The sequence below is a fragment of the Nyctereutes procyonoides genome, unplaced genomic scaffold, assembly GCF_905146905.1.
Source record: "Nyctereutes procyonoides isolate TBG_1078 unplaced genomic scaffold, NYPRO_anot_genome, whole genome shotgun sequence".
Classification (NCBI taxonomy): Eukaryota; Metazoa; Chordata; class Mammalia; order Carnivora; family Canidae; genus Nyctereutes; species Nyctereutes procyonoides.
Genome location: NW_026575024.1, coordinates 31,632,694 through 31,654,148, shown reverse-complemented (window position 1 = coordinate 31,654,148; position 21,455 = coordinate 31,632,694). Strand labels below are relative to the sequence as shown.

The 21,455-nt window shown below is 37.4% G+C and overlaps 1 protein-coding gene across 3 annotated transcripts in view; it reads left to right on the top strand.

The window, feature by feature from the left end:
• GPCPD1 (glycerophosphocholine phosphodiesterase 1) overlaps positions 1-20,736 on the top strand; it is a 54,615-nt gene extending 33,879 nt beyond the window's left edge. For 2 of the 3 annotated variants that reach the window (XM_055345997.1, XM_055346007.1), the window contains exons 12-20: positions 463-555; positions 3,288-3,365; positions 4,054-4,093; positions 5,403-5,464; positions 7,507-7,572; positions 9,438-9,574; positions 10,282-10,417; positions 10,837-10,997; positions 17,363-20,736. In XM_055345997.1, coding sequence (XP_055201972.1) covers positions 463-555; positions 3,288-3,365; positions 4,054-4,093; positions 5,403-5,464; positions 7,507-7,572; positions 9,438-9,574; positions 10,282-10,417; positions 10,837-10,997; positions 17,363-17,552 — 963 coding nt within the window. In that variant the 3' untranslated portion in view covers positions 17,553-20,736. Of the gene's footprint in view, positions 1-462; positions 556-3,287; positions 3,366-4,053; positions 4,094-5,402; positions 5,465-7,506; positions 7,573-9,437; positions 9,575-10,281; positions 10,418-10,836; positions 10,998-16,149; positions 16,222-17,362 lie in introns of all 3 variants that reach the window. The other variant, XM_055346014.1, reaches the window with a different exon arrangement.
• The last annotated feature ends 719 nt before the right edge of the window (positions 20,737-21,455 follow it).

Genomic DNA, 21,455 nt, shown 5'->3' with positions numbered 1-21,455 from the left:
AGGTATGCTGCTCGAGTGCACCAGGGTGCAGAGCTGAGGCACTCCAGCTTCTTTTCCCTGCTCATCTTGGAGGGTCAGCTGTCTGGCTGTGGTACTTGTGGCCCTCTGCACCCAGTTCCTGGGAGGCTCCATTTCTGCTGATACCAGTAGCAGAGGTGACAGGCTGGCCACTGCCACAGAGTATTCCTGGGGTGTGTTTGGGTGGATAGTTGCCCTTGTTTTTGCCCAGATGAAATTGCTGTGCTATCACAGGGAAGAGCAATTCTTAAAATTGTTGTAAGTGAAGAAATTACTTCTTAGAAAAAGCTTGCAGCATAACATTAATTCATGAGGAAGTTCTTCGTTTTGTGTACAGATCTGTGGATTTATTGTGAACAGTAAATTTCTTATATCCTTGTAGTTTTAGATGTATTGTGGGCCAGACAATGCTTTTCAAATATTTGTTTCCTTTATTTCTGTTAGGGTGCAGCCTTTGTAGAATTTGATGTACATCTTTCAAAAGATTTTGTGCCTGTGGTGTATCATGATCTCACCTGTTGTTTGACAATGAAAAAGGTATGTTGAAATTCCTTCATTTTATTTTATGTTATTTTACTTAATTTTTAAGAGAGGGAGATGGGGAGGGGCAGATGGAGATGGAGAAAGAACTTTTTTTTTTTTACATTTTATTTATTTATGAGAGACACACCGAAAGAGACAGAAAGAGGCAGAGACAGAGGCAGGGGGAGAAGCAGGCTCCACTCAGGGAGCCTGATGTGGGACCCGATCCTGGGTTTCCAGGATCAGGCCCTGGGCTAAAGGCGGCGCTAAACCGCTGAGCCACCCGGGCTGCCCTGGAGAAAGAATGTTAAGCTGGCTCCATGCCTAGGGCAAAGCCCGACATGGGGCTTGATCTCAGAACCCTGAGATCATGACCTGAGCCGAAATCAAGTCAGAGGCTACACCTACTGAGCCACTCTGATGTCCCCCAATTCCTTAATTTTTAAAGTCTTACAGTTGGGGATAGGTTTAAACACTAGGAAGTTTGTTTTCACATATATGTGTATTGTTATTTATTAGAGTTGATCAGTTCATGTTTTTTGGTCAATTACTGCCAATTCATTCCTTTGTCAAGTTCTTGCAACATTGAGAGAGTGGAGAAGCAGGAGTAATAAAGTAGGGTCTCTGGATTGCTGGATTTGCTTTCTTCTGTTATCTGACAAAAGGACATTCCAGGTGGCTTCTGTATCAGTTTGCTGCTGTTCTGTATTGAAGCAAGAGAGGAAGCTATCATAGTATCTGTTTTCTAGGCTCCCTTCTATTTCTAGCTCAAGGTTTTCCTCAAATTAATAGATTAGTATGATTTGGCCAAAATGAGAAGAGCCACAGTAGAAAAGGACTTTGGAGCTGCTGGATAGTGGAGTAAGGGAATTTAAGAGGACAGAGGCTCGAGGCAAGGGGAGTAGTAGCATGGTCAAAGGTACGGTATGTACGGTAAGCCTGGACAGGAGTAGAGAATGGCATAACGGAGAAGAAAGTCCAGAAGGAGATTTGAAAATGCATGTAGTTTCTTGAAAATTATTATAATTGTTGTGCAAACGTCATTATGATAATTGCAGATGTTTAACCTTTACTATACAAATTCACAAAGTGATTTCTTAAGGACCTAAGCTAGGAGGGTTTGTTTGGTATTTTCTATAAAACTGCTGGGTAGTCATTTTCCTTTGAGATGATTTAAAGTTAAGGCAGTTTGCTAACAAGTATGACATTCTACCAGACACGAGTGTTGTGGTATACATACACGGCGAGGTACTTGGATCTGCCTGCTTGTGGATTTGAGTAAGTCATGGGGCTTTGGATTACTGTGATATATGGAAAAGCACGCTTCCGTTTCTAGAAGGGTACCCCACTGATTTTGCATACATGAAGGGGCTAGGCTATGTCTTTGTTGATAGACCATAGGGGCTGACCCTTCTCATCTATAGTCTTCAGAAAGGGAGGGAAGAAGATGCACCAACTTAGGTAGTAGAGGTAAAATAACAGTAGAAAGGAGCAGATTGTTTTGCTCTGGGGAAAAAAATCCAAAGTGGAACAGGAAGGAATGGAGCAGTAAGGATCTTTGTAAGATTGAGCTTAATGAATTGAGGTGTAATTCCTAAAAATCTGTGAGACTTAATTGAAGTGTGTTACCGATCCCATTTTCACCAAACTTTGTCTTGCTCTTAAATTGAATCTGGATAAATTAGAGAATTTTACTTATTTTTAGTTTTACTTTCTAAGCTAGTATTTTCCTTACAAAACCAATTTGTGTTCATTATAAAACTATCGAAGATCATAAAATGAAAAATAAGTCTTCTTTTCCCCTTTCTCCTTGGTCACACTCCCTTACTCTTAAGAGTTTCTTGTATATCCTTTAGAAGAGCTTGATGCGTACATGGGTTTATGTCATATTTATGTGAATGAATATAAATGTAATGGATTTTAGCATATTTGTTGCATTGATGATTTATTGGTGGTCTATTAACTCATTTCCTTAAGGTAGAGGTGCCTAAGCAGTGTAACATTTGATGTGGTAATAAAATCTAATAAAAAAGACTTGCTCATAGGAAAAACATTTATAGTAGATGAGAGTTCCTGTTAAGTATTACTGATTAAAGCTAATCAGACTTTTTTCCCCCCATGACCTTTGATTTCTGTGGCTATTTTAAACCAAACTTAGGTTTAAAAGGTTTAGAAAAGTTTAGAAACTATTGACAGAAATTAATCGTTCTATAGCATATTGATTGCATAGTCATGTACAGTCTGGATATAGATGTCAAATAAATTGTGAACAGCATGACAGAAAGTAGGGGAAATTACTGATTTCTGGCTTTGTTCTCAGTATATCTTCAGGGCCCTATCCTCCTCCCACCTATTTTTTTCTTTCAGGCACTCCCACCTACATTAAAAACTAAAATAGGGGATACCTGGGTGGCTCAGCGGTTTAGCGCCTGCCTTCGGCCCAGGGTGTGATGCTGGAGTCCCGGGATCAAGTCCCACATCGGTCTCCCTGCATGGAGCTTGCTTCTCCCTCTGCCCCCCCCCCCTCTCTCTCATATAAATAAAATCTTAAAAAAAAAATTAAAACTAGAATTTAAGAACTGGAAGATGGTATTAAAAAAAAAAAAAAGAGGGCCTCCCCTGCATGGACTCCCTGTGGCCTCCAAACAACTGTCCTCATCATTCACTAAGTTGGGATGTTAGACCTGTCTAGGGTTAAACATTCAGTAATAATTTGAAGCCTGTTTTTCTCTTTATTTTCTTTGTAGAAATTTGATGCTGATCCAGTTGAATTATTTGAAATTCCAGTAAAGGAATTAACATTTGACCAACTCCAGTTGTTAAAGGTAGTAATGATAACATAAAATGTGATTGTTCTTTAGTTTTAAAATGATTTAGACTTGTTTATGGTATTATTCTCTTTGTGCATGGAGATGACTGTATATTCAGCATGAGTAGAGTATATGCTTTGGTTTTCTATTAGGAAGAATGGGTTTGCACTAATCCATCTGTCTTCTCTAACAGTTCCTCCACCCCCACTCCACTGTTTTGCATATGTGAAGGCTATAAGTCTTTGTTAGAAGACACAGGGGCTGACCCCTCTCATTCATAGTCTTATGTTGCCCTCCGGTCGCTTTTGCCCTTCTTTATATAACTGTCACTATTTTACCACTGGCCTTGTATGCTGTCCTTGGTTTTTAAACTTCTCTCACTATCTAAGATCTTTGTATATTTTATTTTTTATGCCATGTAATTTTATATGATCATTCTTCCTGTTCTCATTAGATACCTATATAAATGATTGAGTATGAACAGTTTCTTAAGAATTTCTTTATTCTTTCCTACTTGGGTATTTGATCATGATCTTATGTGTATGTATGCGGTTAGTGTTATTCTTACTGAATTGATAATTCTACATTTTATAGTTTTAACTTGCTAGCGTTTCAAGTTACGGTTCTGTTAACCATAACTTCATAAACTAAGGCTTTTTTTCTGATTGCATTTTGTGTGTGTGTGTGTGTGTGTGTTTTCTAGCTTGCTCATGTGACTGCCCTAAAATCTAAAGATCTGAAAGGTATGTACCAATTTGGAAGCACTATTTTCATTTCATAGTTAACATATATAATATATATTTAACATACTTTTGGTCATTTTAATGAATGTAGTATTGGGCTCGCTAAATGATTCTTATGAGTTTTTACTTTTACGAGTTTTCTTACCTTGATGATCAAGTTCTTTGTAATTTTGTACCTATCATTTTTTTCCAAACATTCTTAACCAAAGAACAAAGTGGAGGCTATATCAAGTATGAAAGCTGGCTCCATAGCCAGGAATATGAATCCAACTCTTAACAGTTAGGTATGACCTGGGGTAGGTTACTTTAACAATTCTGTCCCTCAGTTTCCCCAAACTTGTCCTGCCTATAAAATCCCTTTGTAATTCTACTTTACTTGGCACTCTCAGAACTTCATAGTTTGTGCCATTTGTTTGAAGTTTAGTGTATCCTTTTTTTAACCCTTTATTCTGTATATGTCCTGTCTCTTCAATTATACTATAAATCTCTCTAAGGTAGAAAACATGTTTTTGTATTCCCTGAGACACTTAAAATGTTCTGTATGTAGTAGATACTCATTAGATATTTATCTGCAGTTGTGATAACTGAAATGATTTTTTGAAGATATTGTAGTGTTAGAGACCCCAGAGGTTATCCCCAGAGCATTGATACGACTTTGTAGGCTATGTAGCTATTTCATGACTTTTAATAATAAAATTAATTTTATTTTTGTTTTTAGTATTTTTTATTTTTATTTTTTAATTTATATGACTTTAGTCTTTGTAATATAGTTTTCTTTTTAAGAAAAGTTTATTTAGTTTGCTATTTTTTTTCCTTAGAAAACCATTCTTGTGTATCTTGAGATATAATCTATTTTGGATTTAATGGTAGTGGTAACAAAAGCACAATGGTAGCTTTAAATTCTCTTAATTTCTATTTTCTGAGCTGATTTTGATATTTCAAATAGTAGCCTTAACAAGAGGACACAGCTCTTAATTCCATTGACAAATAACAAATTACTGCTGGTGACTACTTTGTAAAAAACTAATATTAAAGTGTTTATGAGAAGATACTTTTGGGGCCTCAGACTTGATGTTTCTGTGAAAAATGTTGCAAACTAGTTTTCATTAAAGATGCTTATTTCAAAATGGAGGTTTTAATGGTTAAACATATAAGAGCCTTCAAAAAATACTGCATATTAAAAGGATCTCTGTAATTACCTCTGGATCTTTTTTTTTTTTTTTTCTTTTTTCATCCTAAGAATTCAGGTTAATAAGATCTTAGGGATAAAATGGCATTTTGTCTAAGTTTTTATAATTTAAAATTTCAGAATCTGTGATTGAGGAAGAAAATTCTTTTTCTGAAAATCAGCCATTTCCTTCTCTTAAAATGGTAAGTTCTTAGGAAAACTAGCATGAAACTATCTCATTAATTCTGTTACAACTAAATAATTTATTTTGGTCTCTTAAATGGGCACTAAAGACTGTCAAAGATAGCATTTATATAAACTTGTCATTGATTCTTTTTAGAGAAAATACATTTTTTATGGTGTAGCTATGCTTTTTTTTTTTTAAAAGAGTAACTTAACTGCTCAAGTGAGTAAAAATTCCCACTTCAATGGGTTAATTTGATAAGAATTTGGTAAGAACAGGAAAGTCACATATTTCTGTATATAAATAAGAGAAGGCAACAGAAAAAGGGGTGGGAGGAACATACGGTGGGAGAGCATTTTTACAATATTTAAAACTATTTCTGGGGCTCCTGGCTGGCTTACTTGGAGGATCATGGGACTCTTGATTTCAGGGTCATGAGTTCTATCTCCATGATGGATGTAGAGATTATCTAAATAAATAAAAACTTGAGAAAGAAACAGCAAACCATTCCTTAGCTTTTAGAGAGAAATGAGATTCTCCAACTGAAGAAAGTAAGTACCCAGGTTACTCAAAATGAAACACAAATTTCAAGAATTCACCTGAAAAAATATAACAAATACTAGCATGAAGATTTAAAAACTAGACCTAATTCATACAGGAATCCCTTTAAGAGTATCAGGCAAGCCTCTGTGGATGCCAGGCACTCCTTGGTCATGCTAAGTCTGCTTTTTTTCCTACTGGCTCCATTTCATAATTTCTGTTCTTCTCCATTGTCTTTCTGGTGATGTTAGGTACAGTAGATGTCTTAGGTAACAGTAGGTGATTTCAGTTTGTCATGATTACTCATACAACAGAAAAGATACAAGAGAGCCTTTCCAGATATTTATGAAGCCTGGCCAAGTAACGTCATTCCTTCTGACTCAAAAATCTGAAATCTTTTGGTTCTGAGAAATCTCATGCTTCCTAGATTTGTGATTAAAAACAGTTTTTAAAAAATTGTATGTTAATGGTTTAACATTTACTTAGCCAAATAAGTTGAGCACACTTTTTACTCACTCACTTTGCACTGTCACTATAATTTAATCACAATTTTATTTTATTTTTATTTTTTTTTTAAAGATTTTATTTATTTATTCATGAGAGACACACGGGGGGGCGGGGTGCAGAGACACACGCAGAGGGAGAAGCAGGCTCCATACAGGGAGCCTGACATGGTACTCCATCCCAGGACTCCAGGATCATGCTCTGGGCTGAAGACAGGCCCTCAACCACTGAGCCACCCAGGGATCCCCTAATCACAATTTTAAAACCAACAAAGGCAAATAAAATCACAGTTTGTTTGTTTTTAAGAAAGGAAAGGAGAGCTTGCGTGGGAATGGGTGAGGGGCAGAGGGGAGGGAATTCTTAAAGCAGGCTCCATGCTCAGTGGGGCTCGATTTCATCACCCTGAGATCATGACTAGAGTTGAAACCAAGAGTCGGGTACTTAACCCACTGAGCCACCCAGGCACTCCTAATATCTCAATTTGAAAGAGAATCTTTGTAAATTTGATGTTTAGTAGTCTCAACACTAACATACATTATTGTCCTTATTTTTCTAATTTTGCATTAGCCCAGTAAAAATGTGATAGATACATTAAATAAAGCTAAAGACAGAGAAGAAAGTCCAAAAGCCCCACATGAAATTGAGTAACACTGTTTTAGGCACTGTGCTTCCATGTACCTGGTTAATATAGACCTGAGACCTATGACTGTGAAAGAGTTTGAGGTTAAGAATGCATTGTTGTGGTAGTGGTGCATCTGCCATCACAGATGTTGCCTAAGACTACTGCTTTTGCTGTTTCTTTTGACTTCCTTATTTAACTTAATCATCAACAACATTGTTAGTTTGGGTATAAGAAAATAGGCTGAAGGCACAAAACATGTTATCCTTACTTAGTGGTATGTTTTACCATAGGTTGCTTTTTGTAATAATTCTGTTTTCCTTTTTTTCTTCTCTTATTCTGCCACTCATCTCGCCAAAAAACAAAATACAATTCACCTCCAACAAACAAAACTCTAGGTTTTAGAGTCTTTGCCAGAAGATGTAGGGTTTAACATAGAGATAAAATGGATCTGCCAACAAAGGGTAAGTAATCCTTGATGTAACACGCTCCTCCCCCTTTTTTTTTAAATGCATTTGCTTCCATTTCCTTGTTTTAATGGAAAAATGAAGCTGAAATCTTAATGTGGCTTCTTCTAACGTTATTAACCTTTTTGATAAAGCATACTTTATCCTTATACTATATGTGAGTACTTAAAATTAATGATGAATGTATTATAGTATAAATTTGAATTTACATGTGTCTCATGCACATTAACATGGATGGTTTCTGGACATACTTATAAAATGAATAGTGGAAACTGGACAGTTAGAGTTTTATAACTGATTAGTTTTTGCTTTCTGTGACCTTGGGCAGATTACTTTACTTTAACAACTCTGTCCCTCAGTTTCCCCAAAACTTGTCCTGCCTACAAAATCCCTTTGTAATTCTACTTTACTTGGCACTCTCAGAACTTCTAGTTTGTGCCATTTTTTTTTTTGAAGTTTAGTGGATCCTTTTTTTAACCTTTTATTCTGTATATGTCTTGTCTCTTCAACTAAACATATATTTTAAATAATTCCTTAAGCAGTTTTATATTAAGTGGCAGTAGTAGCTAGTAATAGTTAACCAAGAAAAGAAATTTCTGCAGGTATGTTTTAAATCATTCCCAAATTTAGTCATTCTTTTGTTCAATAGTTCTATATTGAAAAGCTGCTGTGGGCGAGGCATCTTGTGGCTGCTTGGTTTGAGTAGTAAACAGAATAAACCTTGTTTTCTTGGAATTTATAGTCTAGTTGAGGAAAACCATTAACTATTGAATATATCAGGTAGGGATATGTGTAAATGGTTGGGATGCATTGTTAAGAGGTTGTTGGGGCTGGGGGCCTGGAAGTGGGTAATTAAGATATGTTGGGCAATCAGAGCAGTATCTTGGAAATTGTTTTCGTCAGAATAATTTATACCTGCCCTCAAATCTTGCCTTCTAAGTAGCTGTTTATGATAAGCTGGTCCTGGTTAACATAGTAAGTTTTTCTTAAGGGATTATTTTAGTTTTCTGAGCTTTTAGGATTATTTTAATGACTGATACACAAAACGTCTAATATTTGAGTATCAACAGGGCTCTTAGTATCTTAATTGTATTTAGAAAATATTTTTATTACTTGCTGAGGGTATTTGATATGTCTAAGAGCCAAAGAATGAGATTTTTAATTAGTAAAAATTACTTGGGTTTTTTGCTGGGAGGCACTTGGGTGGCTCAGTGGTTTGGGCATCCATCTGTTGATCTCAGCTCAGGTCTTGATCTCAGGGTCATGACTTTAAGCCCCACCCTGGGCATGGATCCTACCTGAAAAATAAATTACCTGGTTTTTTTTGTAATGAGTTAGTAAATGAAGTGGAGTTCTTTTGTCTAACAGTTCATAACGATTATATAAATTTTTTTAAAAGATTTTATTTATTTGAGGGGGCACATGAGTTAGGGGGGTGGTAGAGAAGCAAACTTCTTGAGCATGGAGCCAGATGCAGGGCTCAATCCCAGGACCCTGAGATTGATCTGAGCCAAAGTCAGACGTTTAACCAACTGAGCCAGCCAAGTGCCCCTATATAAAAATATTTTAAAGTCACTAGAGTGCAGATTTCCAGAGTTTTAACTTTTATTTTGCTAACTTTATTAAAGCAAAAGTTTATTGATGGTGTAATTGCTTTATACATAAATGTCTCTACCTGAATTATGACAGCTGCACCATCACTAAGTAGCTGTATGGTCTTGGACAAGTTCTTAATCTTTTTAGACCTTTGTTTTCCTCATGTAAAATAAGAGTTGGATTAGATCTTCCCAATATTTTTTTCTGGTACTGAGATTCTAGGATATTTAATGGCTTTTATTTTCCTGTTTATTTCTTCCACATAGGATGGAATATGGGATGGTAATTTATCAACATATTTTGACATGAATCTGTTTTTGGATATAATTTTAAAAACTGTCTTAGAAAATTCTGGGAAGAGGAGAATAGTGTTTTCTTCATTTGATGCAGATATTTGCACAATGTGAGTAATAATTTTTTTCACCTATACTCTTAGATAGTAGCTGGGACTTAGGGTACAAAGATTGTGGTTGGAGGTTGCCCACACTTTACCTTTGATTTGACCTCTCAGTCAGGTTATATATATTTTCACATCCCTTCAGGACTACCTGCAGGGTGCCCTCCCCACTCCCTCAGTGAACGCTATACCTACTGGATCCTAGTGCCTCACACCTTATGTTTTGTTTTATAGGCATGGAACATCCTCCTAACCAAATTGTAAGCTCTCAAGGACTTCCTCATTGTCCATTTCTTTCTTTCTTTCTTTCTTTTTTTTTTTTTTTTTGAGATTTTATTTATTTATTCATGAGAGATACAGAGGGAGGCAGAGACATAGGCAGAGGGAGGAGGAGCAGGCTCCATACAAGAGCCTGATGTGGGACTCAATCCCGGAACTCCAGGATCACGTCTGGATCTGAAGGCAGATCCTCAACTGCTGAGCCACCCAGGCGTCCCTCGTTGCCCATTTCTGAAAATATTTTAGTTCTTGTGTAGAATGATTTAAAATTTCTCTTTTTTTTGATTAAAAGATACATGTTAATGGTGATCATATCTCAGTAATGGGATTAAACTCTTTCAGAAGGTGATTTCTTTATATTTTTAGAGTTTCCTAAAATTCCTATATTAGAATTATCTCCCTAAAGAGAAGTATTTTTTAATTGTCTTTTTTAGGGTTCGGCAGAAGCAGAACAAGTACCCCATATTATTTTTGACTCAAGGAAAATCTGATATTTACCCGGAACTCATGGACCTCAGATCTCGGACAACCCCCATTGCAATGAGCTTTGCACAATTTGAAAACCTACTGGTATGTTATGCTTGATTTTTAAATTATTTTAATTTTTAAAGATGTCTTAGAGTAGTAGTAAAGTTTTCATTTTATTTACACATCCCATTGCTTAGTTTTGACACATTTATAACAAGCTGATAGCTATACTTAAGTAAGGATATTAGATCTCAATGAAAAGCAGTAAATGAACAATAAATTATGTATTTTCTTGCAGGCCTAGGTTAAGTAAATTTTTGTAGTTTTCTGAGTGGATTTTATGAATCATCTAAAATGGCTAGATAAAATTTGTAAACTTGTCTGAAAAAATAACTTGGAAGAAAAAGTTCTAACATTTTTTCTCTTCTCCCCACTCTACCTTGGGGAACACTGATGTAGAGTATGACCATTTAGCACTTGCAGCTAATAATTTACTTTTTCGTGAATAATCTTTCTTTTAGGGGATAAATGCACACACTGAAGACCTTCTCAGAAACCCATCCTATATCCAGGAGGCAAAAGCTAAGGGACTAGTCATATTTTGCTGGGGTGATGATACCAACGATCCAGAAAACAGAAAGAAACTGAAGGAACTTGGAGTTAATGGTCTAATTTACGATAGGTATTTGTTTTTCATAAAAAGTTTTCTTGGATTGTTAAAAAAGAAATAGTTATTTTATAAAAAATAATATTAAACTTAGTTAAGTTAAAATTCTGTAGTTCAGCCTGAGGTTTATCTTAACTTTATCAGTGGAATAAGTCTGGAGTGTAGTACAAACACTTGGGAAGCTTATTAAACATTTGGATACATGGGCTCTAAACTGGATATACTGTCATGGGGTGAGGACGCTGTCTCCCCTAGACTTCTCTGCACCAACTTTCTTGGGGATCTCATCCAGTTCTGTGGCTTTTCTTACCTTTATTCTTCCATATTTGTATCTTCAGCCTTTCTGTCTCTTTCTCCTGACCGCTGAAACTTTTATATCAGCTACCAAAACCTGTTCTTTTCTGTAGACTTTCTGATTTCAGTATAATTGACAACTCATGTCTTTCTGGTTTCTCATTCTAAATCCTTGGTGTCTTTGTAGCTCTCTGTTCCTAAACTCATACTCCAAAACCAGTCAGACAGAATCTTGTTGATGCTGTCTTCAGAATATATCCTGAATGTATCCACTCACCAGGTTTACTATTGTCATCTCCTTAGACACCTCATTTCTCATGAGGCTTATTGAAGTGCATCTGCTGTCTATTTTCAGCACAGCAGCAGGAGGGAGCCTGTTCTAACTGAAGTCAGATCCTGTTACTGCTTTAAACTCTCCCACAATTCTCTTTGTCACCTAAACTAAAATCCAGGGACCTTCCAAGGCCCTATGAGAGCTTATTCCCATCTTCCTCCAGCCCCCACCCCAACATACCCACACAAACATAAGCTCCACAAGGACAGGCTTTTTACCTGTTTTGTTCACTCCTATATCTCCAAAAGTTAGAACAATGTGTGACAGTAAGGGTTAAATATTTGTTGAACAAAATGTTTTTCATTTTTCTTACAAGCTCCCTTGACGTTTATGATATAAGTTTGAGAGCCACTAATCTGAGATGAAAAGATTGCTTAATATAAAGAAATTTTGGGTTAGAAGGGATGTGATTTAGTCTGCTGAGGGGTTACCAGGCTCACTAATACTTGAGCTGTAACATTAAAGAGTAAGTGATGGGACAGCCTGGGTGGCTCAGCAGTTTAGCGCTGCCTTCAGCCCAGGGCCTGATCCTGGAAACCCCGGATCGAGTCCCACATCAGGCTCCCTGAATGGAGCCTGCTTCTGTCTCTGTCTGTGTCTCTGCCTGTCTCTCTCCCCCCCCCCCATATCTCTCATGAATAAATAAATAAAATCTTAAAAAAAAAAAGTGATGAAATTCTTACCAAGTCTGTTTTAAAAAATACCTTTCCTTGGATTTAGTTCACTTTATTGTTTGTCTTGTCCCATATAGTTAGATGACTTATAACAGACAATTCCAACTAGTTAAAGGAAAATAAAATTTTTACATTAACCGTTTAAAAAATGCTGAGCTTAGCAAAATTTTGAAGAATGTTTTTTTGAGGAAGAGAAAGGAATGATTGCAAATGTTTTCAGGCAAGAAAATGTATTGTGAGACATACTATGTATGACTTTGTAGAGTATACATATTTTAGGCAGATTCTTCATCTGAAGGACCTTACTTTGTTAAAGCCGAATTGTCACAATGTGATGGAGAACAGGAAGATACTTTGTGATATAAAAGATCTGAAGAAAGTGAGTTCTTTCTGACCTGGGATCAAAAAGAGTAATTTTAAAGAGGAAGCATTGAGTTGGTTTTTGGGAGTGGCTAAGTTTGCTTTGACAGTATTTGAGTTTTAGGCAGAAGCAATAGCAGGACTCAGGGCAAGACTATGTTTTGAAGGTGTGGAAGATATGGAGGAGACAATTCAGGAAGGGGCTCCTATTAGGGTCTGTTAGAGTTGTTGCTTACCCTTGAAAGTTTTTATGTTTTATTTATTTATCTTTTCTTTTTAAAGATTTTATTTATTTACTCATGAGAGACCCATAGAGGCAGAGACACAGGTAGAGGGAGAAGCAGGCTCCATGCAGGGAACCTGATGTGGAACTCGGTCCCAGGACTCTGGGACCACACCCTGAGCCGAAGGCAGACCTTTAACTGCTGAGCCACCCAGGCGATCCACGTTTTTATGTTTTAAAGAACTACGTGTGTGTGTATGCAAGGTTTACAATAAAACCCAGGAGTCCCCTATGCCTGTCCCTTTCATTGTTTTTAGCAGAGTGAGGTCCTGTGCCTGAGTTTTGTTTTGTTTTGATTTTGAGAAAGCAAGCATGTGCACATGTAAGACGGTGAGGGGCAGAGAGAGAGGGAGAGGATCTTAAGCAAACTCCGTGCCCAGTCTGGAACATGACTTGGGGCTCAGTCTCATAACCCTGAGATCATAACCTTAAACCAAAATCACACTTAACCAACAGAGCCACCCAGATGCCCCACCCTAATGTTTTTCTAGCTTTTTCTTCTGCTATGTAATATGCTTATGCTGTTATTTTTTTATTATTATTACAAATTTAGACATAAAGGTTTTGAATGATTAATAATTTGGGGAGCCTTTGATTTATTTTACATTGATGAAGAATTGTTGAGAGTGGGTGTTTTAGTTGATCAAAAATGATTCTCTTCTTTTACAAAGGCAATAACACATTGTAGATTTTACATTTAATCATGGTTTTGTAGTGCATTATTTCATATAAAGAGCTATCTTGATTTCCTGATATTTTGGATTTTGCATTTGTGATAATTGAGTAAGATGACCTTTAATTTACCTTTCTCAGCTGGTTGTTGTCTCATTTTGGTATGGGGAAAATGCTTGCCTCATAGAGTAATTACACAATGTTTCCTCTTTTTATAAAAAAAAAGAATTACTGTGGTCAAATGATTGAAAATAAATCCAATAACAGATATTCATGTTTAAAGAACAGTATCATTAGATTTGAGGTCTCCCATGTGCCTCTGTCTAATTCAATTTCCTTATCTCCTCCCTCAGGTATAACTGCTTATCAAATTATTATTCTCTTAAAAAAATTTTTTTTTAAGATTTTATTTATTTATTCATAAGAGAGCCCAACATGGGACTCGATCCTGGGTCTCCAGGATCAGGCCCTGGGCTGAAGGCGGCACTAAACCGCTGAACCACCCAGGCTGCCCCCAAAAAATTTTTTTAAGGACACAGAGAGGCAGAGACAGGAGAAACAGGCTCCATGCAAGGAGCCTGATATGGGACTCAATCCCGGGACTCCAGGATCACGCCCTAAGCCTGAGGCAGACCTCTCAACCACTGAGCCACCCAGGCATCCCTCTTTTTAAAAAAATTAAATTCTTATTTCTGTCACTAAATAATACACCATTTGGTTTCTCGTGGCTTTAAACTTCATTTGTATTTTTTCTCCTGCTTGTTGTAACAACTTTCTTAAGTTAATGTATTTGTTCTATATAGCTATAATTTATTCATCTTCATGGCTGTATAATATTCATGGCTATGCCTCTACTACAGTTTATTCTGTATGAGAACATTTAGGTAGTTGCCACGTTTTTCTTTTGCAGTGTTTGCTGTAAACATTGTTGAGCCAGGCCCTCTAGAATACATGTGTATTTCTAGGGCAATGACTTTTCAAACCTTTTTGACCCAACCCAATTAGAAATTCATTCTACATTGTGACCAAGTACACACATTGGTACAATATCTACAAGTATGTACCTGAAACAGAATTTTAAAAATAACGGCCCTTGGATATTTTCTATTTGTATGTGTACTTTTGAAATGCTAGTTCATTTTGTCACTTGCCTTCACCTTTTTAAATTCTAGTCTTGCCAAACTTATTTTGCAATCCATTGTAATGCATCTATTTGTCAGGTATTGGAAGTACATCAGGAATATGGTCCTCTGGAGTGGGTGGTTCTATATTCCTTGGTTCTGTTCCCATTGTAGCCTGCTCACAGTTCTCAGGAGTAGGCCAGTGCATAATAAACTGTCAGGTAGAGTGGCTACTTCAGCACATAGTTAAGACAAGCTATATGTAAATAAGATTCAGTTTCGGGCTCACTAAGGCAGTCTGTCCTTAGGTTACAGTGCTGGTAGAACGGCAGTGGCCCTTTTGGAGTGATAGCCCTTAACACACCTTCCTTTTTGCTCAGACTGCTCTAGTATAGACTCACTGACGACTTTGGGTTACAGCTGTCATCCTGAGTGAAGACTGCTCCTGGACCCTTCTGTGTCAGAACTCCCATTTCTATGTCCAGATCTTTTTTGCTTTCCTGTCATTTTCATGGAACACATCCTTCAGTATCTTCTTGAGAAAGGAAGACGTGGAAAGTAAATGTTTGATCGTGCTTGCCTGGAAGTACTATGGCTGGGTATAAAATTTCATGTTAGAAATCATTTCTTTTGGGATTTTATTCTCCAGTCACATTCACAGTTTCAGTGTTAGTGTTGAGCAGTGTGAAACCATATTGATTCTTGTTCCTGCACATGTGATTTCTTTGTTTCCTGTCTTGAAGCATGGAGAGTCTTGTCACCAGTGTTGTAAAATTTCATAGAGGTGGATCTTGGTGTGGATCTGGTTTCATCCCTTGTGCTGGGCACATGACAGCCCATCTAATCTGTTGATACATGTCCTTGAAGATGCAGAGAATTTTGTGAATTATTCTTTGATTTTTATCTCTTCCATTTTTCTGGGTTCCCCCCTCCCTTTGTAGAAATTCTTCAGTTTACATACTATTCACTCTTGGACCAAACTTATGTTTTCTCCTATTTCCTATTTTTGTCTTTTTGCTCTGCTTTGAAAGATTTCGCCAACCTTATCATCCACCGGTCTATTGAGGTTTTTGTGTCTTTGATTTTAAGAACTGTCATTTTTTTTTCTCTGAGTGCTCTATTCTCCCTTGTATATATCATCCTGTTTTGGTTCAGTGAACTATTCTATGAAGGCATCAAGGACTTTTTTTTTTGGTCTGTGGAGTTTTCTTCTCTTTGACTCCCTACCTTACATGTTAGAAGCTTTTCTCAGTTGTTTGGAAATCCTTGGCTGCTTCTCATGGTAAGAAATTGAGATCTAGGAAGCTTGTTAGAGGCTCTTAGTGTGTGAATGGGGCTTGTTGGATTTCACTGTGGGGTGATCTGGGTGGCCTGTTTGGTCATACTGCTGATGTCAGTAGATTTAGAACTTTACTTTTTGGCTGACCAGATTCCTCACAGAAGAATCTATATAAACTACCTAGAGGATCCAGATCTGGCTCCCAGGGTTCTTGGGATTCAGGTAAGGGAAGAGAGCTGGGGAATGGAGGGCATGTCTCTGAATTTTGCATGTGTTATATGTATGGACTGTCTAATTCCCCTGGTGCTGGTGGCTTTATAAAATGCCTGGTCCTCTAGTCATCCATTCCAAGAGATTTCCTGTTAAGTTCTCAAAATCAATAGAAGGGTGGGTGGTGTGAGATGTGGGGCAGCCTCTGTGACAGGAAGTTAGGAAGAAGGGGGGAGATGCTTACTGCTACTCAGCCTTCACTTATCCTCCCTGTTTTAGCTGCTGTCACCCTCCCCAGTGCTAGGGGAATCTGGTGCTGCTTTTAACTCAGCCTTCTCATGTTTTCCACTACTGGCTTGTGATTTGCCCTTTTCTGTTCTGCTAACTGAAACACTTTGTTATTACTCGTGCATCTGTTTTCCAGCTTCCAAAATTTTGTTGCTGTGAATTTTTTTTCTCCATACGCATGGATTCTTTTTTAATCCTTTTATTTTCTCTTTAATGGGATATACCGAGAAAGTATAGTTGCTTCTGTTTTCAGTCTGATATCTTGACCCAGAGGTCACTTCTCATTCTCTTAGAAATTCTTTCCTACTAAGATGTCACAGCGACCTCTGTTGTAGTACCTTACGTGAGTTGCCTGGCCATCCTCTCTCTGCTGATGGGCAGTGCAGTGCTGCCATTGTCACATGGGGCTTTTTCTGGCCTCTTAACTATGGGTACCTGGACAGTTCACATAGTGCAGATCTTCAGTGCTTTGAAGTCCCAACTGGGTATGAATTCCAGCTCTGCCTCTTAATAGCTTCCCATCTATCTGTAAAATACAGCATTGCCAATTGGCTTTGAGAGAAGAATTGATCACTAGTAAACTACAGGTTTATTTCATTTTCTGATTCAGTTGCTTTGTAACCATTCTTTTTCATCATGAGCACAAAAGGAAATGCTGCTATTCTGCATTTTTGGAAAGATGGAGAAGAAGTATTTTAAAATTGAACTGATAATTACATCTTTTAAAAAGTTGAGGGGAGAGGCCTTTTATACTATGGATGTTCCAGACTTTCTGTAGTCAGATACTCCTGAAAAGGTTAAGTCAGATCTTAAGTAAACCATAAAATTATACTATTTTATGTGTTTTGTGTTTGTTTCATCATAGGATATATGATTGGATGCCTGAACAGCCAAATATATTCCAAGTGGAGCAGTTGGAACGCCTGAAGCAAGAATTGCCAGAGCTTAAGAGCTGTTTGTGTCCTACTGTTAGCCGCTTTGTCCCCTCATCATTGTGTGGGGAGCCTGACATCCACGTAGATGCTAATGGCATCGATAACGTGGAGAGTGCTTAGTTTTTATTGGGCAGAGGCCATTTTGGGGCATGCACTGATGTTCTGGGTATTCACTTGTCATCATTGAGCATTGTTTATCTATGCCTTCTAGCTCAGTCCAATGAAGCAATAATGAAGTATTTTACTCTTTCACTACAATTCTTGCTAGAATTTCAAGTATGCTATTTAAATCACTTGGCCAGGTATAATTACCAGTCAGTCACTTTACAATGAAAAAATTTATTGGTTGGCAAGCATATTAAACTAAATATATAAACATATAATGTTAAACAAATGTTCAGTAAAAGCATAGTGCTTTGAAATTAACTATATAAATATATTTACAGTTCTTAACAACTTTCATTTGATCAGGTCTGAAATATTTAGCACTTGAGGAACATGACTGTGCATAATTATACCTGACCACGGAAAAAATAAGTACCTCAAATGCATGCATTTGCACTGGTGATTCCAACTGCACAAATCTTTGTGCCATCTATGTATATATGTATTTTTTACATGAATTGACATGCACAGACACCATTTTCATTCAGTATGAACCTTGAGGCTGCTGCCATTCTCCCTCTTTAACCAAACCAATGCCTGTGTAAACAGCCTGGAGGTAATCCTTGAAAAATTGTTTCATAAGTCTTTCAAAAGTTGTTTTGCATAAATGTTAAAATTTCAAAATGCTGCAGGGTATTTAAAATATTAGAAGTATGTACTGCATACTTAATAGATCATAATGTATAAATTCTATTCAGTGCATGCTTTAGGTTTTAAGCATGAGATTATATACGTTTACTGTAAGTCCTTGCATCTGTGGTGCTAGGTGAGTGTGAGAAGGTGTCAAGGACTGAAAATATTTTGTTGCCTAAAAAAAAAAAGCCTGTTTGTAGGTATTTTCAATATGCTTATTTTAAGTGTCTCTCACTACCTATTACACACCATTGCTTTGTGAGTTTGTTTTGTGTTGTGTGTGTGTGTGTGTGTGTGTGTTGTACAGTAGTTAAATCTCCACACAGAAAAATAAATGTCCTGAATTCTCATATTGGTATTCTTTATTGGTTAATGTATATCAGGCATGTAATTTATTCAGAAGTGTAGAAGATGTTTCTAAATGTAAATGTGGTTTTTTTTTTAAGGGTTATACTAAGGTTTCTTTAATTAGATGCTGATTGTTTAGGCATAACTGTAACTTAAGAATGAATGTTAAATAAAATATACAGGTTTATTTTCTTCCTTATAGAACAAAATTTCAAGAAGGTATTTTATAGAATTGATTCTATATTATTATTATGAGAAATTGGAATTTAGGAATTGGAATCCTACCCTAAAATGGTGGTTTATTGCATCTACCTTTGCATGTTCTTCACCAGGCAATCTCTTTATGCATTGACAAATTTTAGTACTAGCTAAGAACCTAAGACTTGGAATTACATATTGTGTCTTTTTGTTTTTTAAGCCAAACAATGCAATTGCGGTTCAATCTTAATTGTGTGAAGATAGGCTTTGAACTGCTATGGTATTGTGCTGTAACACCAATATTTAATGGAAAAGAGTTTAGGAAATACAGTCTTCAGCAAGGGTTTTATATACTTTTCCCACATTGAATGAGATTTTCCAACACATTGGTGTGAGTTAGGCAGTTTTAGAAAACTTCTGAAAAAGAACTCATTTTCTTTGTCTACAGACCTTTGTACAATACAGTGACTGTTACCTTATGGTAACTTGATTAGCCATAGGTGTGCATTTCTGGTCCTGTTCAGTTTGCTCTCCTCCCCTATGCCTTTCTAGTCTAGTGGCAGTGCAGCTCCATGTTGAAGACTCAACAGATCATTAAGGGAAAGGAGAGGTGATGGGGAGAAGGGGGAGTTTCCTAACAGTGTAATTTGCTGCGAAGAGTTCACAAAGACTGCTTATGACCCAGACAGAACCTCACTGCTTCCTTTCTTTCCTGTCCCTTCCCAACCTTAGAAACCAGGATTAGCAGACAGTTCAATCATAGCAAGAGCTCTCCATTTTATAGGACTAAATCCAGCCTTCCATATCACTCTGCTTCAGCCACACTATACCCATGGTAGGCCCTGGCCATGCCATGCTCCTACACTATTCCATGTCTGTAGCCATGTACCCTCTGCCTGGAAGCCCTCTCCCCACACTTTCTCCCTGCCAAACTCCCTTCCCCTGAGCCATCAGCCTGTGTCCTCCGAGTCCGTGCTGAAACTGCTTTTACTTCATAGCCGTATGTTCATAACCTTGATCATGCCATGCATCTTAGTACATTGTAGGTAGGCATAGTTTTTTTGTCTCACCTACCAGGCTGCAGGCTCTTTCAAAGGCAGGGGACTTGTCTTACTCTTTTTATTTCCACAGTGCGTGGAACATAGTAGAAAATAAATGTTGGAATTGTTGGGATAATATAATTTGTATCAAATGTCCTTTTAAATTAAGAGATTAATTATGTTTACTAAGAGTGTAAACTTCGGTTTACATTTTGACAGTTGGAAGTTTGTTGATGTCAATTTTAAATGTAGAGGTATAATGTTAAAATCACTTTATATTTTCTGGAAATTGAGTGCAATGTTTGATAAAACACCGCCATTGTTCTCTGGTGTTTTCTACTCTCTGGAATTCTGTACTGTAACTGACTGGATGTAAATGGGAGGAATATAGTTCATTCATGTGTCAGTAGTGCCTGAGGGCTACCACAGCCACCCATTACCTCACTCCCATCGTTCCTTGTGTCTTCTCCGCTCCCAACTCCACGCTTATGCCTACCTCAGTACCCCTTTCCTTGTCTGAAATGCCTTCTGTCTTCCTTCTGTGTCCAGCTCAGGTGCCACCTCCTCCATAAAACTTTGCTCAGCTTTTGATCAGAATCATGATGCAAACAAATGCATACAGCCTTTAAATCTCACTACTTCATTTTACAGCTGGGCTCATAAACCCAGAGAAGTTAACTGACCAGGTTGGTACTAGAACTGGGTTTTGTGATTCCTAATCCCATGTTCTTAAACTATGCTGCCTTCTGAATTCTTGTGGCGTTTGTTAGCATGTGCTTTCTTACAGTCTTTTTATGTGCCTGTTCTATTTCCCTAAGATTGTAAGCCCCTTAAGGGCAGGGACTTCTTTGCATTTCTAGCACTACTATAGTGTTCTCTACTTAGTTATAAACTAGGCAAATAAATGGCGGTGGCAATGATCCTAGTTTCCTAACTCAGATTGTTTCACAGTGTACATTCAGTGTTGTATGGCATGCTTGGCTATGTTGTCTGGAGTGCGTGTGCTTGTGTGTATGCGTGTGCATGTGTGTTTGCATGTATACTCATGGAGTTCTCCATGCTGCCCCAGTTGTTTGGGGTCACAGATGGGTTACCACAAACCAATTTTCTACTCTGCTGAATGAGAACAAGGACTAAAACAGGAAGATGAGGTCCAGTTTTTCCCCCAGGCCTGGCTGGCCTTTCCTGTGGTGATACACCTAAATCCTGGGGCTGGTAGTCTGGTAGTGCAGAATGTGCTGCCATGGATAGGACTTGGGTGACCTGTGGGATGGCTGTCTCATTAGTCCTGGTGGAGTGTTTTTGCCCTTTGTGCCTTGGCCCTTCACACTGTGATTACATTCTGTCCTTCACACTTTTACTGATTTGGCACTCTAGGTTGGCAGTGGAGTCCTGTTAGTTTAGATTTGAATATAATTTATTTGCATTTTAGGTTTGGATTGTGTATTTTGGGGGTAGGAAGCAAAGTATACATATGAAGAATATTGCATTATTCTTGAGTGAAAATTTATTCACATATAATCTTAGTTTATATGGTTTCAGAAATGGATTTGAAAGGTTTATAATGCAAGAGTGTATGATTAAGACTATACAAGTATGTGTCAGAGATAAGAGAAAGACCCTGGGTGGCTCAGCAGTT